At 44.1% G+C, this 20,325-nt stretch overlaps 1 protein-coding gene across 2 annotated transcripts in view; it reads left to right on the forward strand.

Annotated features, from left to right (window-relative positions):
- Positions 1-20,325, forward strand: part of POU6F2 (POU class 6 homeobox 2) — a 366,003-nt gene that overhangs the window by 301,875 nt on the left and 43,803 nt on the right. For both annotated transcript variants that reach the window (XM_045089526.1, XM_045089527.1), the window contains exon 6: positions 7,571-7,708. In XM_045089526.1, coding sequence (XP_044945461.1) covers positions 7,571-7,708 — 138 coding nt within the window. The remainder of the gene's footprint in view (positions 1-7,570; positions 7,709-20,325) is intronic.

Here is a 20,325-nt window from a genome sequence, read left to right on the forward strand (position 1 = left end):
TGGAGGAGCCCAAGACAGACCCGTGAGCCGAAATCTACATTCTAGAGAGAGGGGTGATGGGGATAAACAGATGAGACTGTGAAGCTCTCTTGGTGCTACGAGGTAAGCAGGCGAGAAGACAAGACGGCAAGTGAATAGAGTTATCAAAAAACTTTATGGCGGCAAAATTGCAAGTATATGCAAAAGTAGAACAAATAGTCAAACAAACCATGTATGTCTACCACCCAGCTTCCATGTGCTCAACCCAAGACTGCCTCGTCCTTCCCGCCATTCTCCCCATCCCACCACAAATTGCGTAGAAAAAAATCCCCGGCACCCTACGGTTTCCTTATACATGTCTTGGCATAAATCTCTGAAAGAAAGGGAATGACCTCTCAGATAGGGTGGTCAAGGCAGGTGACCTGGGGGAGGAGACATGTGGACAGCGCAGAGAGCTGCGGATGTAGAGCCAGCAAATGCGAACATCCTGACATAGCTGAGGATCCAGTGTGTCCGCCCTGGAGGGAATGAGGGCCAGAGGGGACCCAAGCCTACAACAGCATGAAGTTCAGGAGGGAAGATTCTTACAGCAAGACATCTATCATGCTCACCGTGTGCCAGAAATTCCTCCCATGTTTTGCATATGCTGTGTGGTTTTTCCCAATACCCCTGTGACGTCATGACCACCACTAATAGTCCCCTTTTACAAAAACTGAGGGAGCCTGGATGCAGAAAGTGTGCCAGTCCTTTCAGAGACCACAGATTGGACGGCTTATAAACAACAGAAATTTATTTCTCACAATTCTAGCAGCTGGGAAGTCCATGAGCAAGGCACCCTCTCCATCAGGCTCTGGTAAGAGCCCTGGTCCTGGTTCACAGCACCTGCTCACCGTGTCCTCCCATGGTGGAAGGGGCTCGGGGTGTCTAGAGGGTCTCTGTTATAAGGCACTAATCCCACTCATGAAGGCTCTGCCCTTGTCCCTCCTCAAAGCCCCTCCTCCTAATTCCATCTTTGGGGGTTAAGATGCCAATATATGAAGGAGCGGGCCCTAACATTCAGACTGTAGTAGACGGTGCTGCTAGTTACCAGCCAGTTACTAGCAGACTCAGAATTAGACCCCAAACAGTCTGGCTCCAGAATGCCACCTCTTAATCCTCTCAGGGAGAATGGCTTGTCTCTCGCCAGGCACATTTCTGTGCAACTTGGAGGAACTATAGGTGCAAAGACTCAGAGCTGCCCCTTCTAGGTCTCTTTGGACACACCACCCCAGACTACAACCCTCTCCAGGTCCAGATATCCCTCCTTAGTGAGACATCCCTCATCTTTTCCTACGTCCCCTCCCTCTCCACCAAAGGCTCTTCCCTGTTTAAAGCCCCATGAGTGTAGGGAACAGATCGATCAGTCATCACACTGTTTCCCCTCATACTGTGCCCACAACACAGTGGGTGCTGAACCAGTGTTTGTGGGATGAAGACATAGTGAGTGGAAGGAAGTGTTGTTTGCGCTGTGACAGGTCATGATAATGTCCCACCCGGGTCCCCTGGAATTGCTCTTTTCGGTGAGCTGCCTTTACTCCTTTGGGGGCTTTCAACAACCAGCACCTGCAGCCCTTCTTCCATCCCTCAGCCCCCCATATATACTTTACCCCAAGAGCAAAGAGCCACCAGGGCCAGGGATTTGATTTCCAACCCTTCCTTGACCCTAAGGGCTCTCTCTCAACTGGAAGCATCAAGTGTCAAGGGAGAGCATCCAGCTTCCTTGCCTTGGGGTAGGACAGCTCTGAAACCTTAGTCACACTCCAGAGCCCCTACGGGATCAGAATCCTTCCCTTCTCCACCCTGGTTCTGGGGACCCGAACCTCAGACATGAGATCACTTTAAAAATTTATCTATTGGGGTGCCAAGGTGGCTCAGTTGGTTAAGCAGCTGCCTTCAGCTCAGGTCATGATCCCAGGGTCCTAGGATCGAGCCCCACATCAGGCTCCCTGCTCAGTGGGGAGCCTGCTTCTCCTCCCTCTGCTGCTCCCCCTGCCTGTGCTCTCTCTCTCTCTCAAATTCATAAATAAAATCTTTAAAAATTTTTAAAAAGTAAAATAAAATAAAAATTTCTCTGTTACTGAATGTGGCTGGATAGTAAGTAGAGCATTATTTGGAAGTTATTATACTTACAGTTTTGTCAAAAATTTTTTAAAAAATCAAGTTTACTCTAAAACTATAGTGAAATCAGTGTGATTTGACATTGATGAACCAAAGATATTTTAGGGTATGGTGGTGCCTAGGTCATCCCTGCAAACCTCAGGCCCTCCAGCCAGAGACTTCTGACGGGCAGAGGGTCGGAGGGTTAGCATCTAACACTTCACCATCACTGCACAGAAGCGGGCAGACAGCGAGTGGAAGAGCCGGGCTTGATACTGAAACTCTCCAACCTGATTCCTAACTTTCTGTTTGTATCACAGAACAATCATGAGACCTAGGGGGAAAGCCTAGTAGGATAAAACCTTCATCAAATAGGTCGTTGAAATAAATGTGGCCAACCTTCCAACACGTGTCTACTGGTATTTTCCTCCCCCTTTTAAGAGAAGACTTGAGGGTAGTGAGTGCAAGCACTGATTCGGTTAAGAGTCACAGGAGACCAAGAGACACATGTGTCACATCTAGAGCCTAAGAAAGACAAGGACCTCATGCACGTAAATGAACTCGGGCAGCCGTATTTGCCGTCCTGTGTCCAGGCAGCCCCTGCAAGTCTCTAGGACCTTCTGCGGGAGTGAGCGATGATGAATGCATTTATCAACATCCTCATTTAAAAACAAATGGCGCCACAGTTTCCAGGTTCGAAATTGAGAAGTTAGTAGCAAAAAGAGCTGCTCCACAGTCCATACTCTATGAAATCCACGTAGCTCACGAGGAGTAGGACAAAACTATACATCATGGGCAATTCTGCTCCAAAGAAATGTTTTGAGCCTGCTGCATTCACAGGTCCCTCTCAGAATAAAGGCATAAGCAGAATATGACACCATAGGTCAGGTGCCTCATCGTCCTGCCTTATTTTCATAAATAAGGTTCATAATAATAGAATACTGTAATCAGCAATGTCTCCTGAGAAGTATTCTGACTGCTAATGCCCAGGTTCAAGAAACCTGAATTCTTTACCAGGCTCTAGGTTGTGAGTCTTTCAGAGAAAGAGAAGATGGGGCAGGATTTGGAGAAAGACAGCCCTCCATCAGGGAGTGACATAATTTATGATGACAGTTATACGGTGACCTACATATGACATCATCGAATGCTCCTGGAAGAGACTCTATCCGAGTTTTTCTTGTCATCACCATTTAGTGACCTCAGAGAACAAAGATTAGTACAAAGCTCTGTAGAGCTGGGAATATGGATTTTTTTCTCATTATGAAGTGAGCACCCAATATCCATATTGATATGGAATATTTGGAAATAAACCATTTGGAAATAAACCATTGCGAATCCTAAGGAAAGATTTTTACAGATCTCTCTGCATGCCTTCACTCTCAAATCAGCAAGTGTGGGATAGATTCATTCACAATATTTTGACACGAGGCAGGAATTAAACTCCAAAATGGGTGTCCTTGTGGAAACCCAACAAATGTTGTCAATGAAGTATGAGGATAACATGCTAGAAAAGTACCCTTTTGCTGGTCCGTCATGAACAACCCCGGCCTCAGAGTCAGAACTGTGCCTTCCCCCTAAATTTCTCTATAAATAACCAACTACAGGAAGCCCAAGATAAGCAGGTAATGTCAGGTTTTCAGTACTTCTTTTCGATGTCCTCAGGTCCAAAATATAAACTTTTTAAAAAAATAAGTCAAATAAAATCAGAGAATACAGTTAAAATATCAAAATAGAAAATGCAATTGCCTGCGTCCCCATTATTTCCAAAGGGAGAAAATTTTTGTAAAGGTGAGCCCTAATTCTGACATACTGATGAGTTCAAAACCCTCCTGCACCATATGAACCGTGAGAATGATAGTGAGCATGTATTCAGAACGTGGTAAATGTCAATTATTATTCTAAAACTTTTGTCCGTATTAGCTCATTTCATCCTCATGATAATTCTGTGGCTGGTACCGTCTTTATACTCCTTTTACCCATGAGACAATGAGACCTAATTTGCTAGAGGTCACAAGCCAATGCAGTCTGGTTTCAGAGGCGATGCCCACCCCTCCCCCAGTGCAAAACTATTTTTAAAAATTTCCCGGTTATGCTACTCTCTAATATTGTGGGGGTGGCAGGGAACTATCTCAAGAAGTTAGTTTTTCTATTAGAAGGTATTTAGACTATCTGTGAATTATAGAGCTAAAGCTTGATGTATTCACGGTGCAGATTCCATTTGGAGGCAGTGTGAGAACTCGAGCGCTCTGCTCCCGCTTGCTTGGGGGGCGTCCATATTTATAAACAAGCCTGCCCTGGAATTCAGCCTGACTTTTGAGTCGCCGGTCTGTGGAAAATTCAAGTATGTAATACAATCGGACTTTATCAGGGCCACCCTTTAGCTGCTTAGGTACGTCGGCAATGAAAGATCTGAAGGCATAAACTTGGAAGCGACTACCTAGAATGTTGACTTGCTCATTATGTACATTTATTGTGCCCGGGCTCCTCGCTGTCCAAATCTACCCCGAGCCTCCAATCAAGGAGAAGGACTGATAGGAACACTGCTAATATGACATGACTGGGGACAATACAGAGTGATGTGACCAGAGGTGATGAAGGAAACACTTATGGTTTCCCGACCATTCCCTCACCATCTCTGCCACAAATCTCGACGCATATTACATCCCTGCCTTGGCAGTCTCAGATAGAAAAGCCCAAAGATATTTACAGAGCTGCATCCGTCAACAACACCAATGGTCCACCTGAAAGGCTGTCAGTGTGCAGACCGACTTGTCCCGGCTGTCTGTATGCACCACACCCCCTGCCTTCAGCTCTAGCTGTACTTCCGGGGGTCAGGGGTGCATCTCCCCAGAGTCCCTACACCTTTCGCAAAGACCTAGGGATGCAGGACAGGAAAGAAGAGAGTCACCGAGTTGGCTCTTGTTCCAGTAAGAGGGAAAGGCAGCAAAGAGGGGGGAACTAAGACCAGGATAGAGAGGAAAGAAACATTAAAAATCAACAAAATCCTTGCATTTGTGGTTGCTTTGGCAACCTTCCAGAACAAGGCAAGGATACCTGTTCCTGCTCCCATGACAAGAAGGCTTAAGTAGCTACTTTGTTTCATATTCAGAGCCATAATTCATTCTTTGTAGAATGTCTGAATTTACAGCAAATATATGGAACTACAGCTGAACATACACTCAAATCCTAAATGTAAGGAATTCTCCTAGGACACCACTGTCTCCAGAGAGTAATTCCATAATTTCCTATTTAGAATTTTTGAATGACCTAGATGTTAAGGAAATGTCTTACAACTTCTGAAAATATTTTCTCTTCATTAAGGAGGAATCACTGTCTCTCTTCTTCAGAAAACATTCTGCACGTACCGATTTAAATTTTGCACCCAAAACTCCTGGACAAAAGGGCATATTCGACACAAACACCAAGCGGCACATGATTTCATTTTTCTCTGAGATTGAGAAGCATATTTGGAGATCTCTCTGAGCCTGGGGAATTTCACTGTGATTTTAACTTGTATGGCATAAAAGAAGAGTAAACATAGCATATAGCATGTGAGCCGAGATAGTGTGCCTGTAGGCAGGGTCTGTCCGGGCAGTTTGGGGAAGGTATTCCCAAAGATCTTCTCACTTAATCAGTGGGGAAAAAGGAAAAAAAAAAAAAGGTACACGGTACAAACTCTCTCACCTAAGGTAGTCAATCCGTAAATAGAGAGGGCTCCACTTACCATCCACCACTATTTGCCTCATCTACACTATGAACATCGAAAGCCAAGAACACAGCCAACCTGAATTTTAAATCCCATGGTGGTAATCTGGGATGAGACAGGGTTTCTTTGAGGCTGATGAATGAGAATTTTTTTTCTCCTTAAAAAGAAAACCATTCCTGTCTTTTAGGAGAGAGATAAAGGCAAAAGACACATAAAGTAATGAGCTTAAATGGATTTTCACTTCTTTAAAAAAAAAAATGCGCTAGGTCAGTGGGATTTTCTGTAGAACTAGTTACGTGAAATTCAGTTATAGATGAATAAAGAAACCAGAGAGATAAGGATATCACATTAATGAAAAAAGAATTCTTAAATGCATGTCCCTTTTGATGTTTCCCCTGACAATCAGTTTTCCCATCCTCATTGGATGATATAAAACTCTAGGCAAATTTCCAGAGGAGGTAAGCAATAAGATACAATCTGAGGGAAAGAGGGAATGAGGAAAAGAAAGAAATAAGAAAGACTAAGAGAATTGAGAAAGTAAAGAAGAAAGTGGAAGAAAAGCTTCTGGGACCTGAATTAAGTATGGCATTAATTTTTTCTCCAAGTCTTAGTCTTGGCAGGCTTCTTCTAAAATGCAGGAATTTCATGGATGTGGGAACTGGTGATGGAAAATGCATTATTATACACAACAATCGTTGTACTTGAGAGGAACTATATGGGAAAAAATAACACCCTAGAATAAATACAAATGAAATTCATGTATCAAAACCAATACTGTGAAAATAGTTTAAATGTTTCTTGAATTTATATCTAGTCATTAACCTAAATGCAGATTTTAGTTCAAGCTACACTTCTGCCTCATGGTCAGAAGGCCTGAAAACCCGTGGCGTGGAAAATTGGCAGGATAAAGAATATTGAATTGGTCTCCATGGAAAAACGGGTTTTGGCAGCTATACCCTGCTCCTTGAGTGGGTCCCCCCACCCAAGTCAAATTCTCCTCCCTAATTCACCCTGCTCCCAGGAAGAGACCCAGGGAAGGCCACATACTAGTCCAAAGCAAGCAGCTAGGCTTCAACTTGGCCAATCACCAAAGGACCTTCCTCACTGGCCTTGAATCCCACGGTTGGCATGAGCCGCCCCTCCCCCCAGGTCCCAACCCTGGACTCCCCCTCTGAGAACACAGAGGTGGTAGGTTTCCATTGCTACTGACTTTGGTTTCCTTCAGAGAAGAAGGTGGAGTGAGGCATCTGCCTTTCGCCATGGGGAGCAACTCACAAATGAAAATGATAAATTCATTTAGAATTTAGTTAGAAATCCCTAACATCTGTTCCTCCTCTCCACTTCTACTCCCAAACTACGTGAATCCACATTCGGTCTGCTGGCCTCAAGGAAAGGAGACATTTTCCCAGAGTTTTAGGTAGGCTAGAGGACACAATCCAGGGACTTCTCCAAAATCGTTTATCCACCTGGCAAGACCCTGACAGCCCACCACAACCCCAGGGCCCACCTCCTTCTCTCCTGGGGCTCCACTAAGCAGCCCAGGGTGGGTGGAGCCTGTTTTCTTCCCGGCCTCATAGCTAACCTCCCCTAGAGTCCACAGCTTGTTCAGCAGGCTCCCTCTTGGAGGTTCCGGGCCCTTTGCATGAACCAATTGGAGGGGGACCATCCTTCCCCAACGTGAATGTTGTACGGTGTGCTGTGCCTGTGCCTCTCTTGGTGGTTTCACCCTGATCTTTTCTCTCTTTGCAGCTGGTTAATAATCCACTAGCAAGTCAGGCTGCTGCAGCAGCCGCCATGGGCTCCATAGCAAGTTCACAAGCCTTTGGCAATGCTCTCTCCAGTCTTCAGGGGGTCACGGGTCAACTAGTTACTAATGCACAAGGACAGGTGAGTGGGAGATGGGAACAAGAGTGAATTTTTATGGCAGATTGAACTCGGAAAGGAAATGAATTTCTTTTTCATGACAGTGATATGTAACTGCATCCATTTGAGGCAAATAAATAATGTTTACTAGCAATGTCAAGAATAGGAGAAGGGTTGGGAGGGGTTTCTATATTTTAGAAGCAAGATTCTTTTTTTCCTTCCCCTAGAATGGCTAAGTTTTCGTTTGTTTTTATTTCTGTACGATGGCTCGTGTTCTGACCTTAACTGAAGGAAAACACTTTCCATGACGGGGCATTCTTTTTTTCTTTTTCCTTTTTTTTAAGGTAATTTTTAAAATAAAAATTCAGTTTTCCTCTTTTATTTATTCATTCATTTTAAACTTGGACAGCGGGGGGAAACTGGGACGTTTCCTTCCCCAGTTGCTCTAAGATTTCTAAAGCAGCCCTAAGCAAGCCAGGTTCTGACTGGGGGGGGGGGGCGTGATGGGAAGGACCAGTGCATTCTTGGGAGAGCAGCAAAGGGAAGGGGTGAGGGTCTCTTGCTGATTCTTCTGGAAGCCAGGCTGGGTTGCGTATGTCTAAAGGCTTGCTTCAGTCAGCCAGGGCCAGGGCCAGCAAACCTTCCTCATGTCATGGGCAGCGTGCTGGTCCCTTTACGCCCCTCATGCGCCCGCCTCACGGTCCCGAGGACACTGACAGAGCTTCAGATGACGGGGCTCCCCGTTCAAGACCCCAGTAAACCTAAAAGCTGCAGAGAAAGCAAACCATAGTTAAAGCTGAGGGTATCAGAAGCGCCCTCCACTCAAAGGCTCGACATTGACCCTCAGTGGATAGAGCACCTTGACCTCAAGTGTGGCCACTTCTGAGGGTGGGAGCCCAAGGTGGAAGGAGCTTGCACGCTCTCAGGATTTTTCCCTCCCAGACTTATTTACTCAGCAGTGAGTTTACGGATCCCTGCTTGGCCTGCTCTGTGAAGAACAGGAATGGCGATGTCTTGCACCCTGTTTTTATTTTACATAAAGAGTAAACAGAGATGCATTATAAGCTAAACCATCTCAATCTACGTCCCAGGGCAAAAAAGCTGACCTTGGTATATTTCCTGTGCGGGTGCGGGATTGTCCCGTCAGAACCCCGAGGGCTGAACGATGGAGCTTGTCAAAGAGCAGCCCCAGGTAATGAATCATCTTATCACAGGTGCACACCACACATATTAAAGGAGGGTTGTATGAACACCGTGCCCTCCACAGTCACCTCTCAATGTCGGCTTTAACCCTTGTTCCAATCCCTTTTCATCAGAGCATCATTTTATGCAGCCAGCTCTAAGTGGAGGCTCTCAAAAGCCTATTACGATTTCTGGAGGGATGGGGTTTGGGCACGGAGGAAAAGTTGGTTATCATATCTGTAACTCATACTCCGATCAGGTCGGTCCTGGAAGCTGCTTCCCAGAGTTCTGCCCAAAATAGAACACCCCGATTCATTCCTGCCAGCAGCTGGCCCTTGAGATGTAGATTTTAGGAGTTCCAGATAGAAAGCACATCCACTGATGTGTATTTCCCCCTGACTTTTCCGGCTCCAGAGTCCAAGGAAAATGCACCACTCTGCCCCACCACTTGTGAGTTTGTGATGGAGAAAATGCTTTATTGCCGAGAAGGAATTATTAGGAGTTTATTCTTCTGGTGATTTAATGGCGGGTCATCTTGCCAGTTACAAATCCATCCCCTTCTGAGGGCCTAGAGTTACAGCCTTTCCACTCCGCTTGGCCTTTGCCAGCTCCCCCCTCCGGGGATGGTTCTCCCTCCCGTGAGGACCCACAGGGAAATGAACTTCCCAGTAAAGCCTCGATGGGCACCCTGCATATATCGAATAAGGGTTGGTTCTAATTTTAAAATTCTTCTGTCTTAGAAACTATGCTGTAATAGTTGATTTGATGTGGTGCACGAACCTCCTAAAGTGGAAAAAAAAAAAAATCACATCACAGAGGAATCGATACTGCCCACTCGTGAAGTCTTGTCTGAGAGTTTTAGAAACATACCCTGGGGTGTCATGTACTCCTCCCAGTGCTGGAAAAGACTGAGGTACTCAGTTTCCAAAGCTAATGAATTGGCCACGTTCCCGTAGTGCTGTGTGTGTGTGTGTGTCTGTGTGTGTCTGTGTGTGCGTGTGTCTGTGTGTGTTTTTAAAAAAACTTACAATATAAACACAATCATCTTTCCAGAAAAAAGTGCATGCTTTGTACCTCTTGGCATAAAGATACTTGTTTGAACCTCATGAAGTGGTGAGATTACAACAAAAAAGAAGGGCAAAAATTATTTGGGGTGTGTGTGTGTGTGTGTGTGTGTGTGTGTTCCTTACCCTTTATTAATGCGGTACAAAAAATAAGACTGCATTGGAATCAGGTTCATATAATTAGCCTTGCTCAAAAACCCGTGTAAATGAGAATTACTTCACCCAGCCCATTTTCAATTCCTTAAAAATCTCCACAGAGCTTTACCAGAGAAGGTACAAAGAGAAAACTCTTAATATATTTATAGATCCTTTCATTTGAGTTCTTGACATCAACTATTTTTTACATTTGAAAGTCTGCCCAGAAGTCATAACATTAAAATCTACACCTAGGTTTAGAAAGCTTGTTTTACTCTGCCTGTATTTGGGGGAGGTCGGCTGCAGAGAAGGCACCGGTGGGGGGTCCCCTGAAACTTGCTCCCTCCTGCTAAGATTCCCTCTCTTGGCTACTTGGAAACGGAGACAGTTTTACCCAGGAAAAGAACCCTGACTAAATTCAGACCTGCCTGGAATAGGGCTCAAGCTCTACATGTTTCTAAATTTGGACCTTGGGGCAATCAGTGATTTAATCTTTCTAAACCAGAGCCTCATCCTCAAAGTTTAAGACAACCTCGGTGAGGAGGCCCAGGGCTGTGGATCATGGTTTCTGGGCAAAAGGCTCTTGGTCTTCCTGCAGAGAAGGGGAGGGAGATATGCCCCCATCTGAACAGGGAGAAAGCGCCCCTTCATCGGGGACTTGCAGTTTTTGTCTGACAGTCTTAGAATCTGACTGTTTCCATTTACAGGTTTTCAATGAATTTAAAGGAATGGGAAATCTCCATATATTAAAGGACTTTAGTTTTTTAGTTCCTTTTTTTCCCCCTAACCAGTTCAGTCATTCTTTTCCCCTTCTGCCTCTGCCATCCATTTATGGTTAATTCAGAAGTCGTGCACTATTCCAAAGAGTGATTCATTTTCACAGAAACACTATATTCCGAAGTCACAAAGCAATATTGTACCCCATTTTTAAAAAATGGTATATCATACCCACCTTCACTCTGAGGTGAAAAGGTAGCAAGTGTCCTATTGGTAATTCATAATCTTGGAATGTGTAATGACTGTCACACTGCTGAGAAGAACATTCTCGTTCTCTTTGCTTCCTAAATCAGGAACTCCTGTGAGTGTGGAAGCCAGACAAGGGAATGGGTATTAGCAAGACACGTGTTTGAATCAGGTCAGCCAATAACTAACTAGCTCTGTGACTTCAAGCAAGTTACATGAGTTCTCTGGGTTTCAGTTTCACTATGAAATAAAGATAATAAAATCGAAGTCCCCAGATTTGAAGATTAAGTGGGGTCAGTTGTGTAAAAAGCCTACCATAGTTCTGGAGTATATAGTTAAAGACTCAGTAATAATTAGCGGCTGCAGAAATTATCATCATCATCATCATCATCATCATCATCACGGTTTAGAGTTCTGTCTAGCATTTTCTGGAAACCTCTCTTTGGTTTGGATATATAGGAAGAGGCAGTACAGCACACAGGCAAAACCAGCACACAGCAGGTTTCCTGCTCTGGAACCAGGCAGCCATTCATCGGCAGTGAGACCACAGGTTGACTTAATTCTCTCGTGCCTTAATTTCCTCATCTGAAAAGTGGGGATAAGGGGCACCTGGTGGCTCAGTCAGTTAAGCATCTGCCTTCAGCTCTAGTCATGATCTCAGGGTCCTAGGATAGAGCCCCAAGTCAGGCTCCACACTAGGCAAGGAATCTGCTTCTCCCTCTCCCTCTGACCCTGCCCCTCCTCCCCTCCCGGTCATGTGGGTTTTCTCTCTCGAATAAATAAATAAGTAAACTTAAAAAAGAAAAATGTGGATAAGAAGATAACCATCTTCTAGGATTAAATAGTTCAGCCTGTGGTCAGGCACATAGACATCATTCGGTAATGCTAACATTCAGTATATGCTGTTATTATTAATTAAGATGCTATGTGTTTTCAGTTCACACTGTGCACACAAACCCCCACTGTGTGTGCGAGGAGTTTTAAATGTGAGAATCTTAGCAGGAGAACATTAAATTATTTTAAGGAAATCTTAGCCTTACCCCAGATAGTGCAGTAGGGGTGTATGTGTGTGTGTGTGTGTTAACACTCGTACAGTGGGTATACTCAGGATTTGGCAAGTAGATTTACCATCGATTTGTTCAGCTATAGAACTGGCTTCCCTATTGCCCCTGGCAATATCTCCTTATTGGCATTATTGCAGAAAAGTAAAAGCAAATGAAATTTCATTTTATCCTGGGGCTAAGAAAAGCATTTTACATTTTAACTGAAGCTCAGAATGTTTCCTGATGAAATTAGTTCTCGACCGATGTGAAATTTTCTTAAGTGGCAACAAGTCAAACCAAAGTCCTTCCCAACCATCCTTAAAGAAACAGTCAAGTTAAAAAAAAAAATCAACAAAACAAAACAACATTACTTTTTTAAATCTTTTTCTTATTTTTATTTTTTTAAATATTTTATTTATTTATTTGACAGAGAGAAAGAACACGGGCAGGGGGTACTGCAGAGGGAGGGGGAGAAGCAGACCCCTCACTGAGCAGGAGTCTGATGCAAGGGTTCGATCCCAGGACCCCAAGATGATGATTTGAGCCGAAGGCAGACATTTAATGGACTAGCCACCCGGGTGCCTTTACTTTTTTAATGTATAAAAAGGAGAAAAATTTAAAGGACCTACCCGTTCACTTCATGACTCAAGAACACACGCAGCATTACATGAAGAAACAGTAGTTGAGCAGAGCTGCTTTGGCAAGACAGAAGGATTTGCAGTAGGGAGGCATTGCCATCTAAAAGGACCAGGTCATGCTCAAAGAAAAGCAATCTCTCAGTTCCAGTAGTAGCCTCTGCAATGTAGCTTAGAAAGTACACCCTTGACTGTGCAAAACCATGGACAGTGAGTTGCCTCTATTCATGGCAGCCCTGGGTTGAAGAAGGCCAAGGCAGGAACACCACCGGCCCCGCGTCTGTACACATCAATTGGGAGACCATTCTAATACCATAACTTTCAAATATGTGAAAAATACATGTCTTAGAATTGAAGAATTCTAGGTTGGGACATTCCTCTGAATTATAATCCTCAAAGGCTAAAGAGCATCTCTAGAAGGGAGTAGAGCAGCTGAGATCCCGGGCTTTGAAGGAAACAGGTTTGATTGGCACACATTTCTAGCTATCTGGCCTTGGATAAGTTACAGAGCTCGTCTGGGCCCCTGTCTCCTCATCAGTGAAGATGGGACTGATAAGAGATCTCACATACTTCATGGTGGGGTTAAACATGAGAGAGCAAGCAATGGGCTGAGCACAGTGCCCGATATGTCTTAAGTATTTAATAAAGTATATTGTTATCAATAAATTCATGTTATAGCTATTCTTCTTTAAATGAAAAGCCAGCAATTGGCCCTGAACTATAGGTGGCTAAAGTAATTCAACACATAATTTAAATGGAAAGAGGAGACTCTTTCAGAGAAAATCACTACAAGATGAACAAAGATGAAGTTGTAATAAATGCAAATTTCCGCCAGAGAATTGAGATGTAATACATTTATTCAATTGAGGTCCATTGAACCTCTCTGTGGGTTTTATTAGATCTGTACAGGAGAACAAATAAAGCCATAGCTGCCCACCTTTGTAAAACGAATTTCAAACCCTGTGCAAAAGAGATAAAGTGTGTTAACTCAGACAATGTGACTAGAGCAAATGGGGGGCCTCACACACACCCAGCTAGAGCAAGAGGATCAGGAATTTAGGGAGTTTCACACATATTCTTACTGTATTTTATTAAAGATTTTATTTATTGATTTGAGATCAAAAGAGAGTGGACAAGCGTGGGAGTGGGGGAGGTAGGGGCAGAGGAAGAGGGAGAGGCAGACTTCCCACTGAGCAGGGAGCCCAATGCAGGGCTTGATCCCAGGACCCAAGGATTGTGACCTGAGTCAGAGGCAGATGCTGAACCAATGGAAGCACCCAGGTGCCTCTTATTTAATTTTTTATAATAAAACACATTAGATGTATGAAAAGATAAATATAATTTTTTCAGGAGCACTTGGGTGGCTCAGTCGGTTAAGCATCTGACTCTTAATTTCGGCTCAGGTCTTGATCTCAAGGTCTTAAGTTCAAGCCCCAAGTGGGCCTCCACATTGGGCATGGAGGCTACTTAAAAAAATAATAATATTTTACAAAAAAAAAACCCAAAGGATCCTTCAGAGATGTTAAGTATTAACATCTTTCCATATAAGCTTTAGTTCTCTTGTTTATTTTTAGAAGAAATAAAACATTACTGATACAGTTGAGGCCTTGACACTTTCTCCTCATGCCCCTCCCTCCAAGGTGATAGATACTATAACACTGGTAATTCCTTTCATGCAAGTTTTACATCTTTACTAAAAAAAAAATAAAAAGAAAAGAAAAGAAAAAAGGTATCTTTCTAAAAAGCTACAAAATCATATGTACAGAATACCATTTTTAATACTAAAAATAGACATGTTGCATAACTAAGAATCAAATATGTTTTGCTGAAAATTCAGAGTAGGTATCTAAAAATTCAGGGTTGGTGTCTGTATATTTTTGCCCAAATATGAACAGAACAATCTATTTAGATAATGGTTTTGGCCATGTTTTCTAAACCAAAACTCAAAAAACAGTCTAACAAAAGATTTTCTTTTCTCACTTGCAAATATTCTATAAAGTCTTAAAAAGGTGTAAAAATTCAATCACATGCAGTAGAATACTTATCAAATATGCATTTTGTTAATCACATCTTTTTTTTTTTTTTTTTTTTAAGAGAGAGAGAGAGGGTGCATGTGCAAGGTAGGGAGGGAGACAGAGAACCCCAAGCAGGCTCCAAACCCAGGACCAGCCAGTTGGGGTGGGGAGGGGGGCTTCCGCTCAGGACCCTGAGATCCTGACCTGAGCCTAATCCAAGAGTCAGAGGCTCAACCGACTGAGCCGCCAGGTGCCCCTTAATCACATTTTTTAACACTTTTAAAATCTGCTCTTTCCGGAGACTGGGAAATAAATGTTCATGGGATTAGTAATATTATAAGAATTTTACCCTGGCTTCATCTGAGTAATAAAGATGAAACAATAACAACAATAAACAACCTCAATCTTTCTACTAACATATCAAATTTCCCCTTCGAGCCCAATTGAGAGCTTTATTTCCTCATTTCAGGAGAGGCCATTGCATTAAAGCCCCGTTTCCCTAAGTGTGCGCCTTGGAAATAAATGAGCCCCCCGGGGCGCTGCACGAAGGAGGGTCCCGGCCGGGAGGCGGGGCGGGGGGGGGCGCGGGCTCCGCCCCGAGGGGCTCCGCCGGGCCGGGCAGCTGGGCTCCGACGCGCCCCAGACCCCTTTAACTTGTCGGACCCCGCTTTCCCCAAACTTCCTGTCCACCCCACATTTCGCAGAATGGAACTCCGCAGAGCACGCTTTGGGAAATGCTGCGGGGAGTCATTCGCTTCGTTCCTATCCGCGCTTTGGACTGCGAGCTGATGATTCAGTCCGAAAGAGCCCCCTCCCGGCTTTGAGGGCGCGCACATCCCAGAGCACGTTTGCGGGGAGCCGAGACCGGGAGGTGGACGGACGCCGCTCTGACCCCTCCGCTGCGCCGCTAGCGCGCAGGGCCATCGCAGGTCCCCCTCGGGACGCGCCGCCCGGATCCTCCGGTCAGGGCCGGAGAGGAGGGGGCCGGCTGGTGGAGTGACCCCGGGCCTGGCCCTCGGGTCCTGGGTCCTCACCCTTTTGAGGAGTGGGCCTCCCTGGATGGTAAACGGCGCTAATGAGCCCTGATGGCCCTGGGCTCCGCAGTGATTTCGCGGGAGATGGATTTGATGGGAGACCTTGCCTCTGCAGTGGCTCGCCTGCTGACGCGCGGGACATAATTGGGTCTCTGAGATGGCAGGAGCATGCCCTGGCCCTGTACTTGACAGTGAATGGTTCAGCCCACACCTTGGCTGCCGGGCCAGAGGTCTCCTCTCCCTCCCCACCGTGTGATTCCTCCTTACAGCCCCCATTTCTGAAATGAGAGGGTTAATCCTATTAATGCCAACACCCCGGAGAGTTGGCCAGTTTGAACTAAAAATGAAGCACCCTCTGAAATCTTTCTTCCCACGCTCCACCCAGTGCAACCTGTCGTTCGCAATTAAAGGAGTGGCCAGAAATACACAATTAAAAAAAAAAAATCTTGTTTTAGGGGATTTACCCTGTAGATTGAGCCAGAGAAAACCAAGTTCTCTTTTATCTACAGCAGAACTTTGGATGGTGGTGGTGTTACATTTTTTTCTCCACTGCTTTTTTTTTTTTTTTTTTCAGTTCTTCAACATAATATTTCATTTTCCTGGGAACAGAGAAATGTGTTCTTGTGTAGGCTCCTGAATGGAGAATGGGCACATTCTTTCCAGATAAATAGGAAAGGGGCCAATTAACTAATGAAACAACCTAATTAACAGCTATAATTCCAAACAGGTAATGGGTTTCGAGGTACTATTCACAGACAGCTTCTTCAGAACTGATCCGACTCCTCGCATCTTTGACTAGCAGCATTGACATTCCATCCAGACCGCAAGGTAGTATCACTAACCCCTGCGCATGTAGCTCATTTCGGTGAGCAAAGCTCTAGAACCGTGTTAGTTCTTAGAAGAGCACGCAGTTTGATTACCCCAGCTGTGCACACAAGCAAACTTTTGAGATGAAACCTTAAGAAACTGGCAGAACTGAGATCTGAGCCCCAAGTCCAACCTCATCTTCCAGTACCATCATCACTTTCTTAGGTTTAAAGACCTGGGTTCATTTCCTGGATGCTCCGTTAGACAGGACACAGACTCCAGAAACTTCCTCGCTCCATCGGCAAATGGTAACTGTAATTCTTACCCTATCAACCTCGAAGATTTCTCTTGAAGATATATAAACACATTTGAAAACTACAAAAAAATGTAAACCTTGCCAAAATAAATATGTTATTTTAATCAGTATTCTCACCTTATTATTTTTGCTGATCTGAGGAACCAGAAAAGGAGGGAGTCTCTAAAGCAATGAGATAATCTTGAAAAAAAATGACCTCAGGTCTCCACTTTATCTTGCCGAGGGGAATATGAGCCCCAGGGCATCAGGGTCTGGGGGACTATGGGTCCCCTGCCTGCCAGACAGACAGCTGAGACAGGCCGGAAGAGTGCATGCTGTGTCCTTGATATGGGCGCTCAGCAAAGTGAGCCTTTCAGAGCCACATAGGAAACACCAGGTCAGTGAATGTTGGCTTGGAGCTTTTTGTAGTATCCCTCAGTAAAGTGATTTTGGAATTGAGGAAGCTCCCAGAGTGGCAAGGCACTATACATTTCTATATCCTTCTCTTTGGAACCCTCCCTTCTAGGGAAGTAAGCCCTTCCAAAGAAAAAGAGTAATAGCTAATACTGTATTCTGAGTTTAGGAAGTCACTGATAGTAAATTACACCATCAGTTTAAGAACAGCTTTTTTACAATGGAAGAAAATAGTACCGCACTAAACAGATACATCAACTGTTAGGGCAACCTGATTTCACAGATATTAAAAATAGAAAAAATGTGGGACTCTTATAATTGAGGAAGTGTGCTATTTATTTGATAAATAACCTTAACCAAATACAATATCAAAAAGACTGGGCTGTTGACGATAATTTTCTTTTCAATAATCACATTTTTTAGTAGAAAGTCAGGGATGGAAGTAGAAGCTATTTATGTCTCAGTTTTCACAACTAGAGAATGAAAATTAAACCTGATTTGGGTCTGAGGGTGAGGAAAGAGAGGAAGTACTGAATTTTGACTTAGCATCCCTAAATCAATATCAGTTTTTTCAGTGAAAGATTTTTATGGTTAAGCAGAACATTCCTAAAGAGGAGAAAACATTAAATTTACATGTAAGATGCATTCAGCCTCCAAATAAATGTTCACCCAACCGTTTACTACACCATATGCCCAATGATACACCCAACTTTTTTGTTGGCCTGTCAGTTGTTGACACAACACATTCTTCTTAAAGACGTGGGCAACATGTCCTCAACTCACAGGCCAATAAGGGAGAAATGAGAAATAGATCAGAAGTAGGTAGGAATGGAAAAGTCATAATTCAGAACAGTGGGGAGAGCCAGGTTCAAGTTCAAACATACAGAAGGAGGCCTTTGCACAATCCAACCAAATTCAATGCATTCACATAGAACATTGCTCCAAATTGTGAATCAATTCATCAACTAACCTTTTCCATCTTGTAAAAGTAACAATATAAGTAGATCCTGAGATGTCGTAAGGTGGGGCATTCAGGGTGACAGCACAGTCGAGATGTGATACAGCTTTGTACCTAGAAGTCAATGCCATCAGTCAAGCACCGCCCCGGTACACAAAGGAAACACATTACACACTCCCTACCTCTGACACTTCTCGATAGATATTCACCAGAACACTGTGTCTGAGAGTTAGAGGTGGAGAGTGGGAAGGTCTACTTGGTCCCATGGAAGGCGCCCACTGTAAAGAGTACAGGCTTCCAAGTTAGGGACCATCCCCAAGCAGCTCTGCCACCCCAGGCAAGGCAGCTAGTTTAACTCAGCGGCTGTCTTCGCTTCTGTGCACTGACAACAGTCCCTTCCTCTCTGGGTTGTTAGAGGGATTCGTACTAACAGTAATAAAATTCCTAAATTCCTGCCATCTATTGAGCACTTTCTTTTTTTTCTTTAAGATTTTATTTATTTAGTTAGTTATTTGAGAGTGAGAGAGCACAAGGTGGGGAGGAACAGCAGAGGGAGAAGGAGAAGCAGGCTCCTCGCTGAGCAAGGAGCGCTGTGCGGGGCTCAATCCCAGGACCCTGGAATCATGACCTGATCCAAAGTCAGACGCTCAACTGAATGAGCCACCCAGGTGCCCCTACTGAGCACTTTCCACATAGTAAAGATTTGCTTAGCTTTCAATAATATTCTATTATTTCATTTCACCTTTACCCCAACCATGGACTATGCCTGATCCCTATTGTACAGATTAATAAACCTCCAAGATCACCCAGCTGATGGCAGGATGGAAACTCAATTCTTGTCTGCTATTAGTGATCGCTCTTATCGCTGTGATCTGATACGAATTTAAAACTTTCTTATTCACCGATGTATCCCAAGTGGCTAGAATGACACCTGGCCCACAGTAAGCATAAACACAGTAATAAAATCTGAGGAGTGAATGAATAGAGCACTTCATATAAGCTAATACGTTATTCAATAAGCATTTTACAAAAATTCATCATTTCATTTCATTCTCACATTGCTCTTGGTCTAATATCTCTAATTTACATCTGAGCAAGCACAGGTTCAGAGAAGGGAACCAACTTCCCAGAGCCACACAGTTAGTAAGGGAAAGAGTCTGGATTTGAGGGAAGATCTAGTTTCTTCGAAGCCTTCGAAGCTCGGCTTTCTTCTGAGTGAAACCGCTTTCAGCACCTCGGGAACAGACACTGCCTGCCATACGGCAGCCTTTCCATAAATATCTCGGGCTCTTCACCCGCATATATTTTAATCCACTTAGGGTGGCTGATCTAAAGTAGAGTTGTTAACTATATTGAAGTCTTATGGGGAAATGCTTTTAAGCACCCAGCATTAAGGTGCCTGATGAAAATGGCATTGTCTGTTTACTTTGTTCAGTTTTTTAAACTACTAACATTTAGGGGCTGCTGTAAGGAGTATGCAAGTCAGAAAGGATGTTAAATGCTTAACACAGCAGAGTTAGCCAGCAAACTCCACCCCTACCGTCTTGTTCCCTTGACCCCGTGCATCTTGAGACCTATGGTCACTCCAGCACGTGGAGGGCCAGGAGGAGGATTTTGAGTCCACTGCCCACACCGTTAGTAACAGGTTAAGCTGGCTGCCTCGCTTTCTCTACAGTGTAAGCAGCAGAAGGCTAGGCAATGTGTACTTTCCCTCTCTATCATGACTACGTGGCTGCTGGACTTCATTTAATCCAAAGGCAGGGGCACAGGAGTATTATTACCTGCTAGGTTCATTTAACTACTGCTGCTTTAGAATAAAAACTACTGATGCTCTAGAATAAAAAACATATTCACCTGCCTTCAGTAAATCTTTAGGTGACATTAGCAAGCTCTCCCAGGCAACCAAAAGGAAGAGATTTAGTGATATGTATTGCTACCAAAACAAAACTCTTTTAACCTGACACGGAACTGGAAGATCTCATTGCAAGTTATGGATGGATTTTTAATGTGGGATCTTCTCAGTATTATTGAATTAGAAAGGAACTATTTGCGTTTTTTAATATAAAAGGTGACATCCTTGGGGCACCTGGGTGGCT

The sequence above is a fragment of the Mustela putorius genome, unplaced genomic scaffold, assembly GCF_011764305.1.
Source record: "Mustela putorius furo isolate JIRA1106 unplaced genomic scaffold, ASM1176430v1.1 tig00003845_pilon_pilon_pilon, whole genome shotgun sequence".
NCBI lineage: Eukaryota > Metazoa > Chordata > Mammalia > Carnivora > Mustelidae > Mustela > Mustela putorius.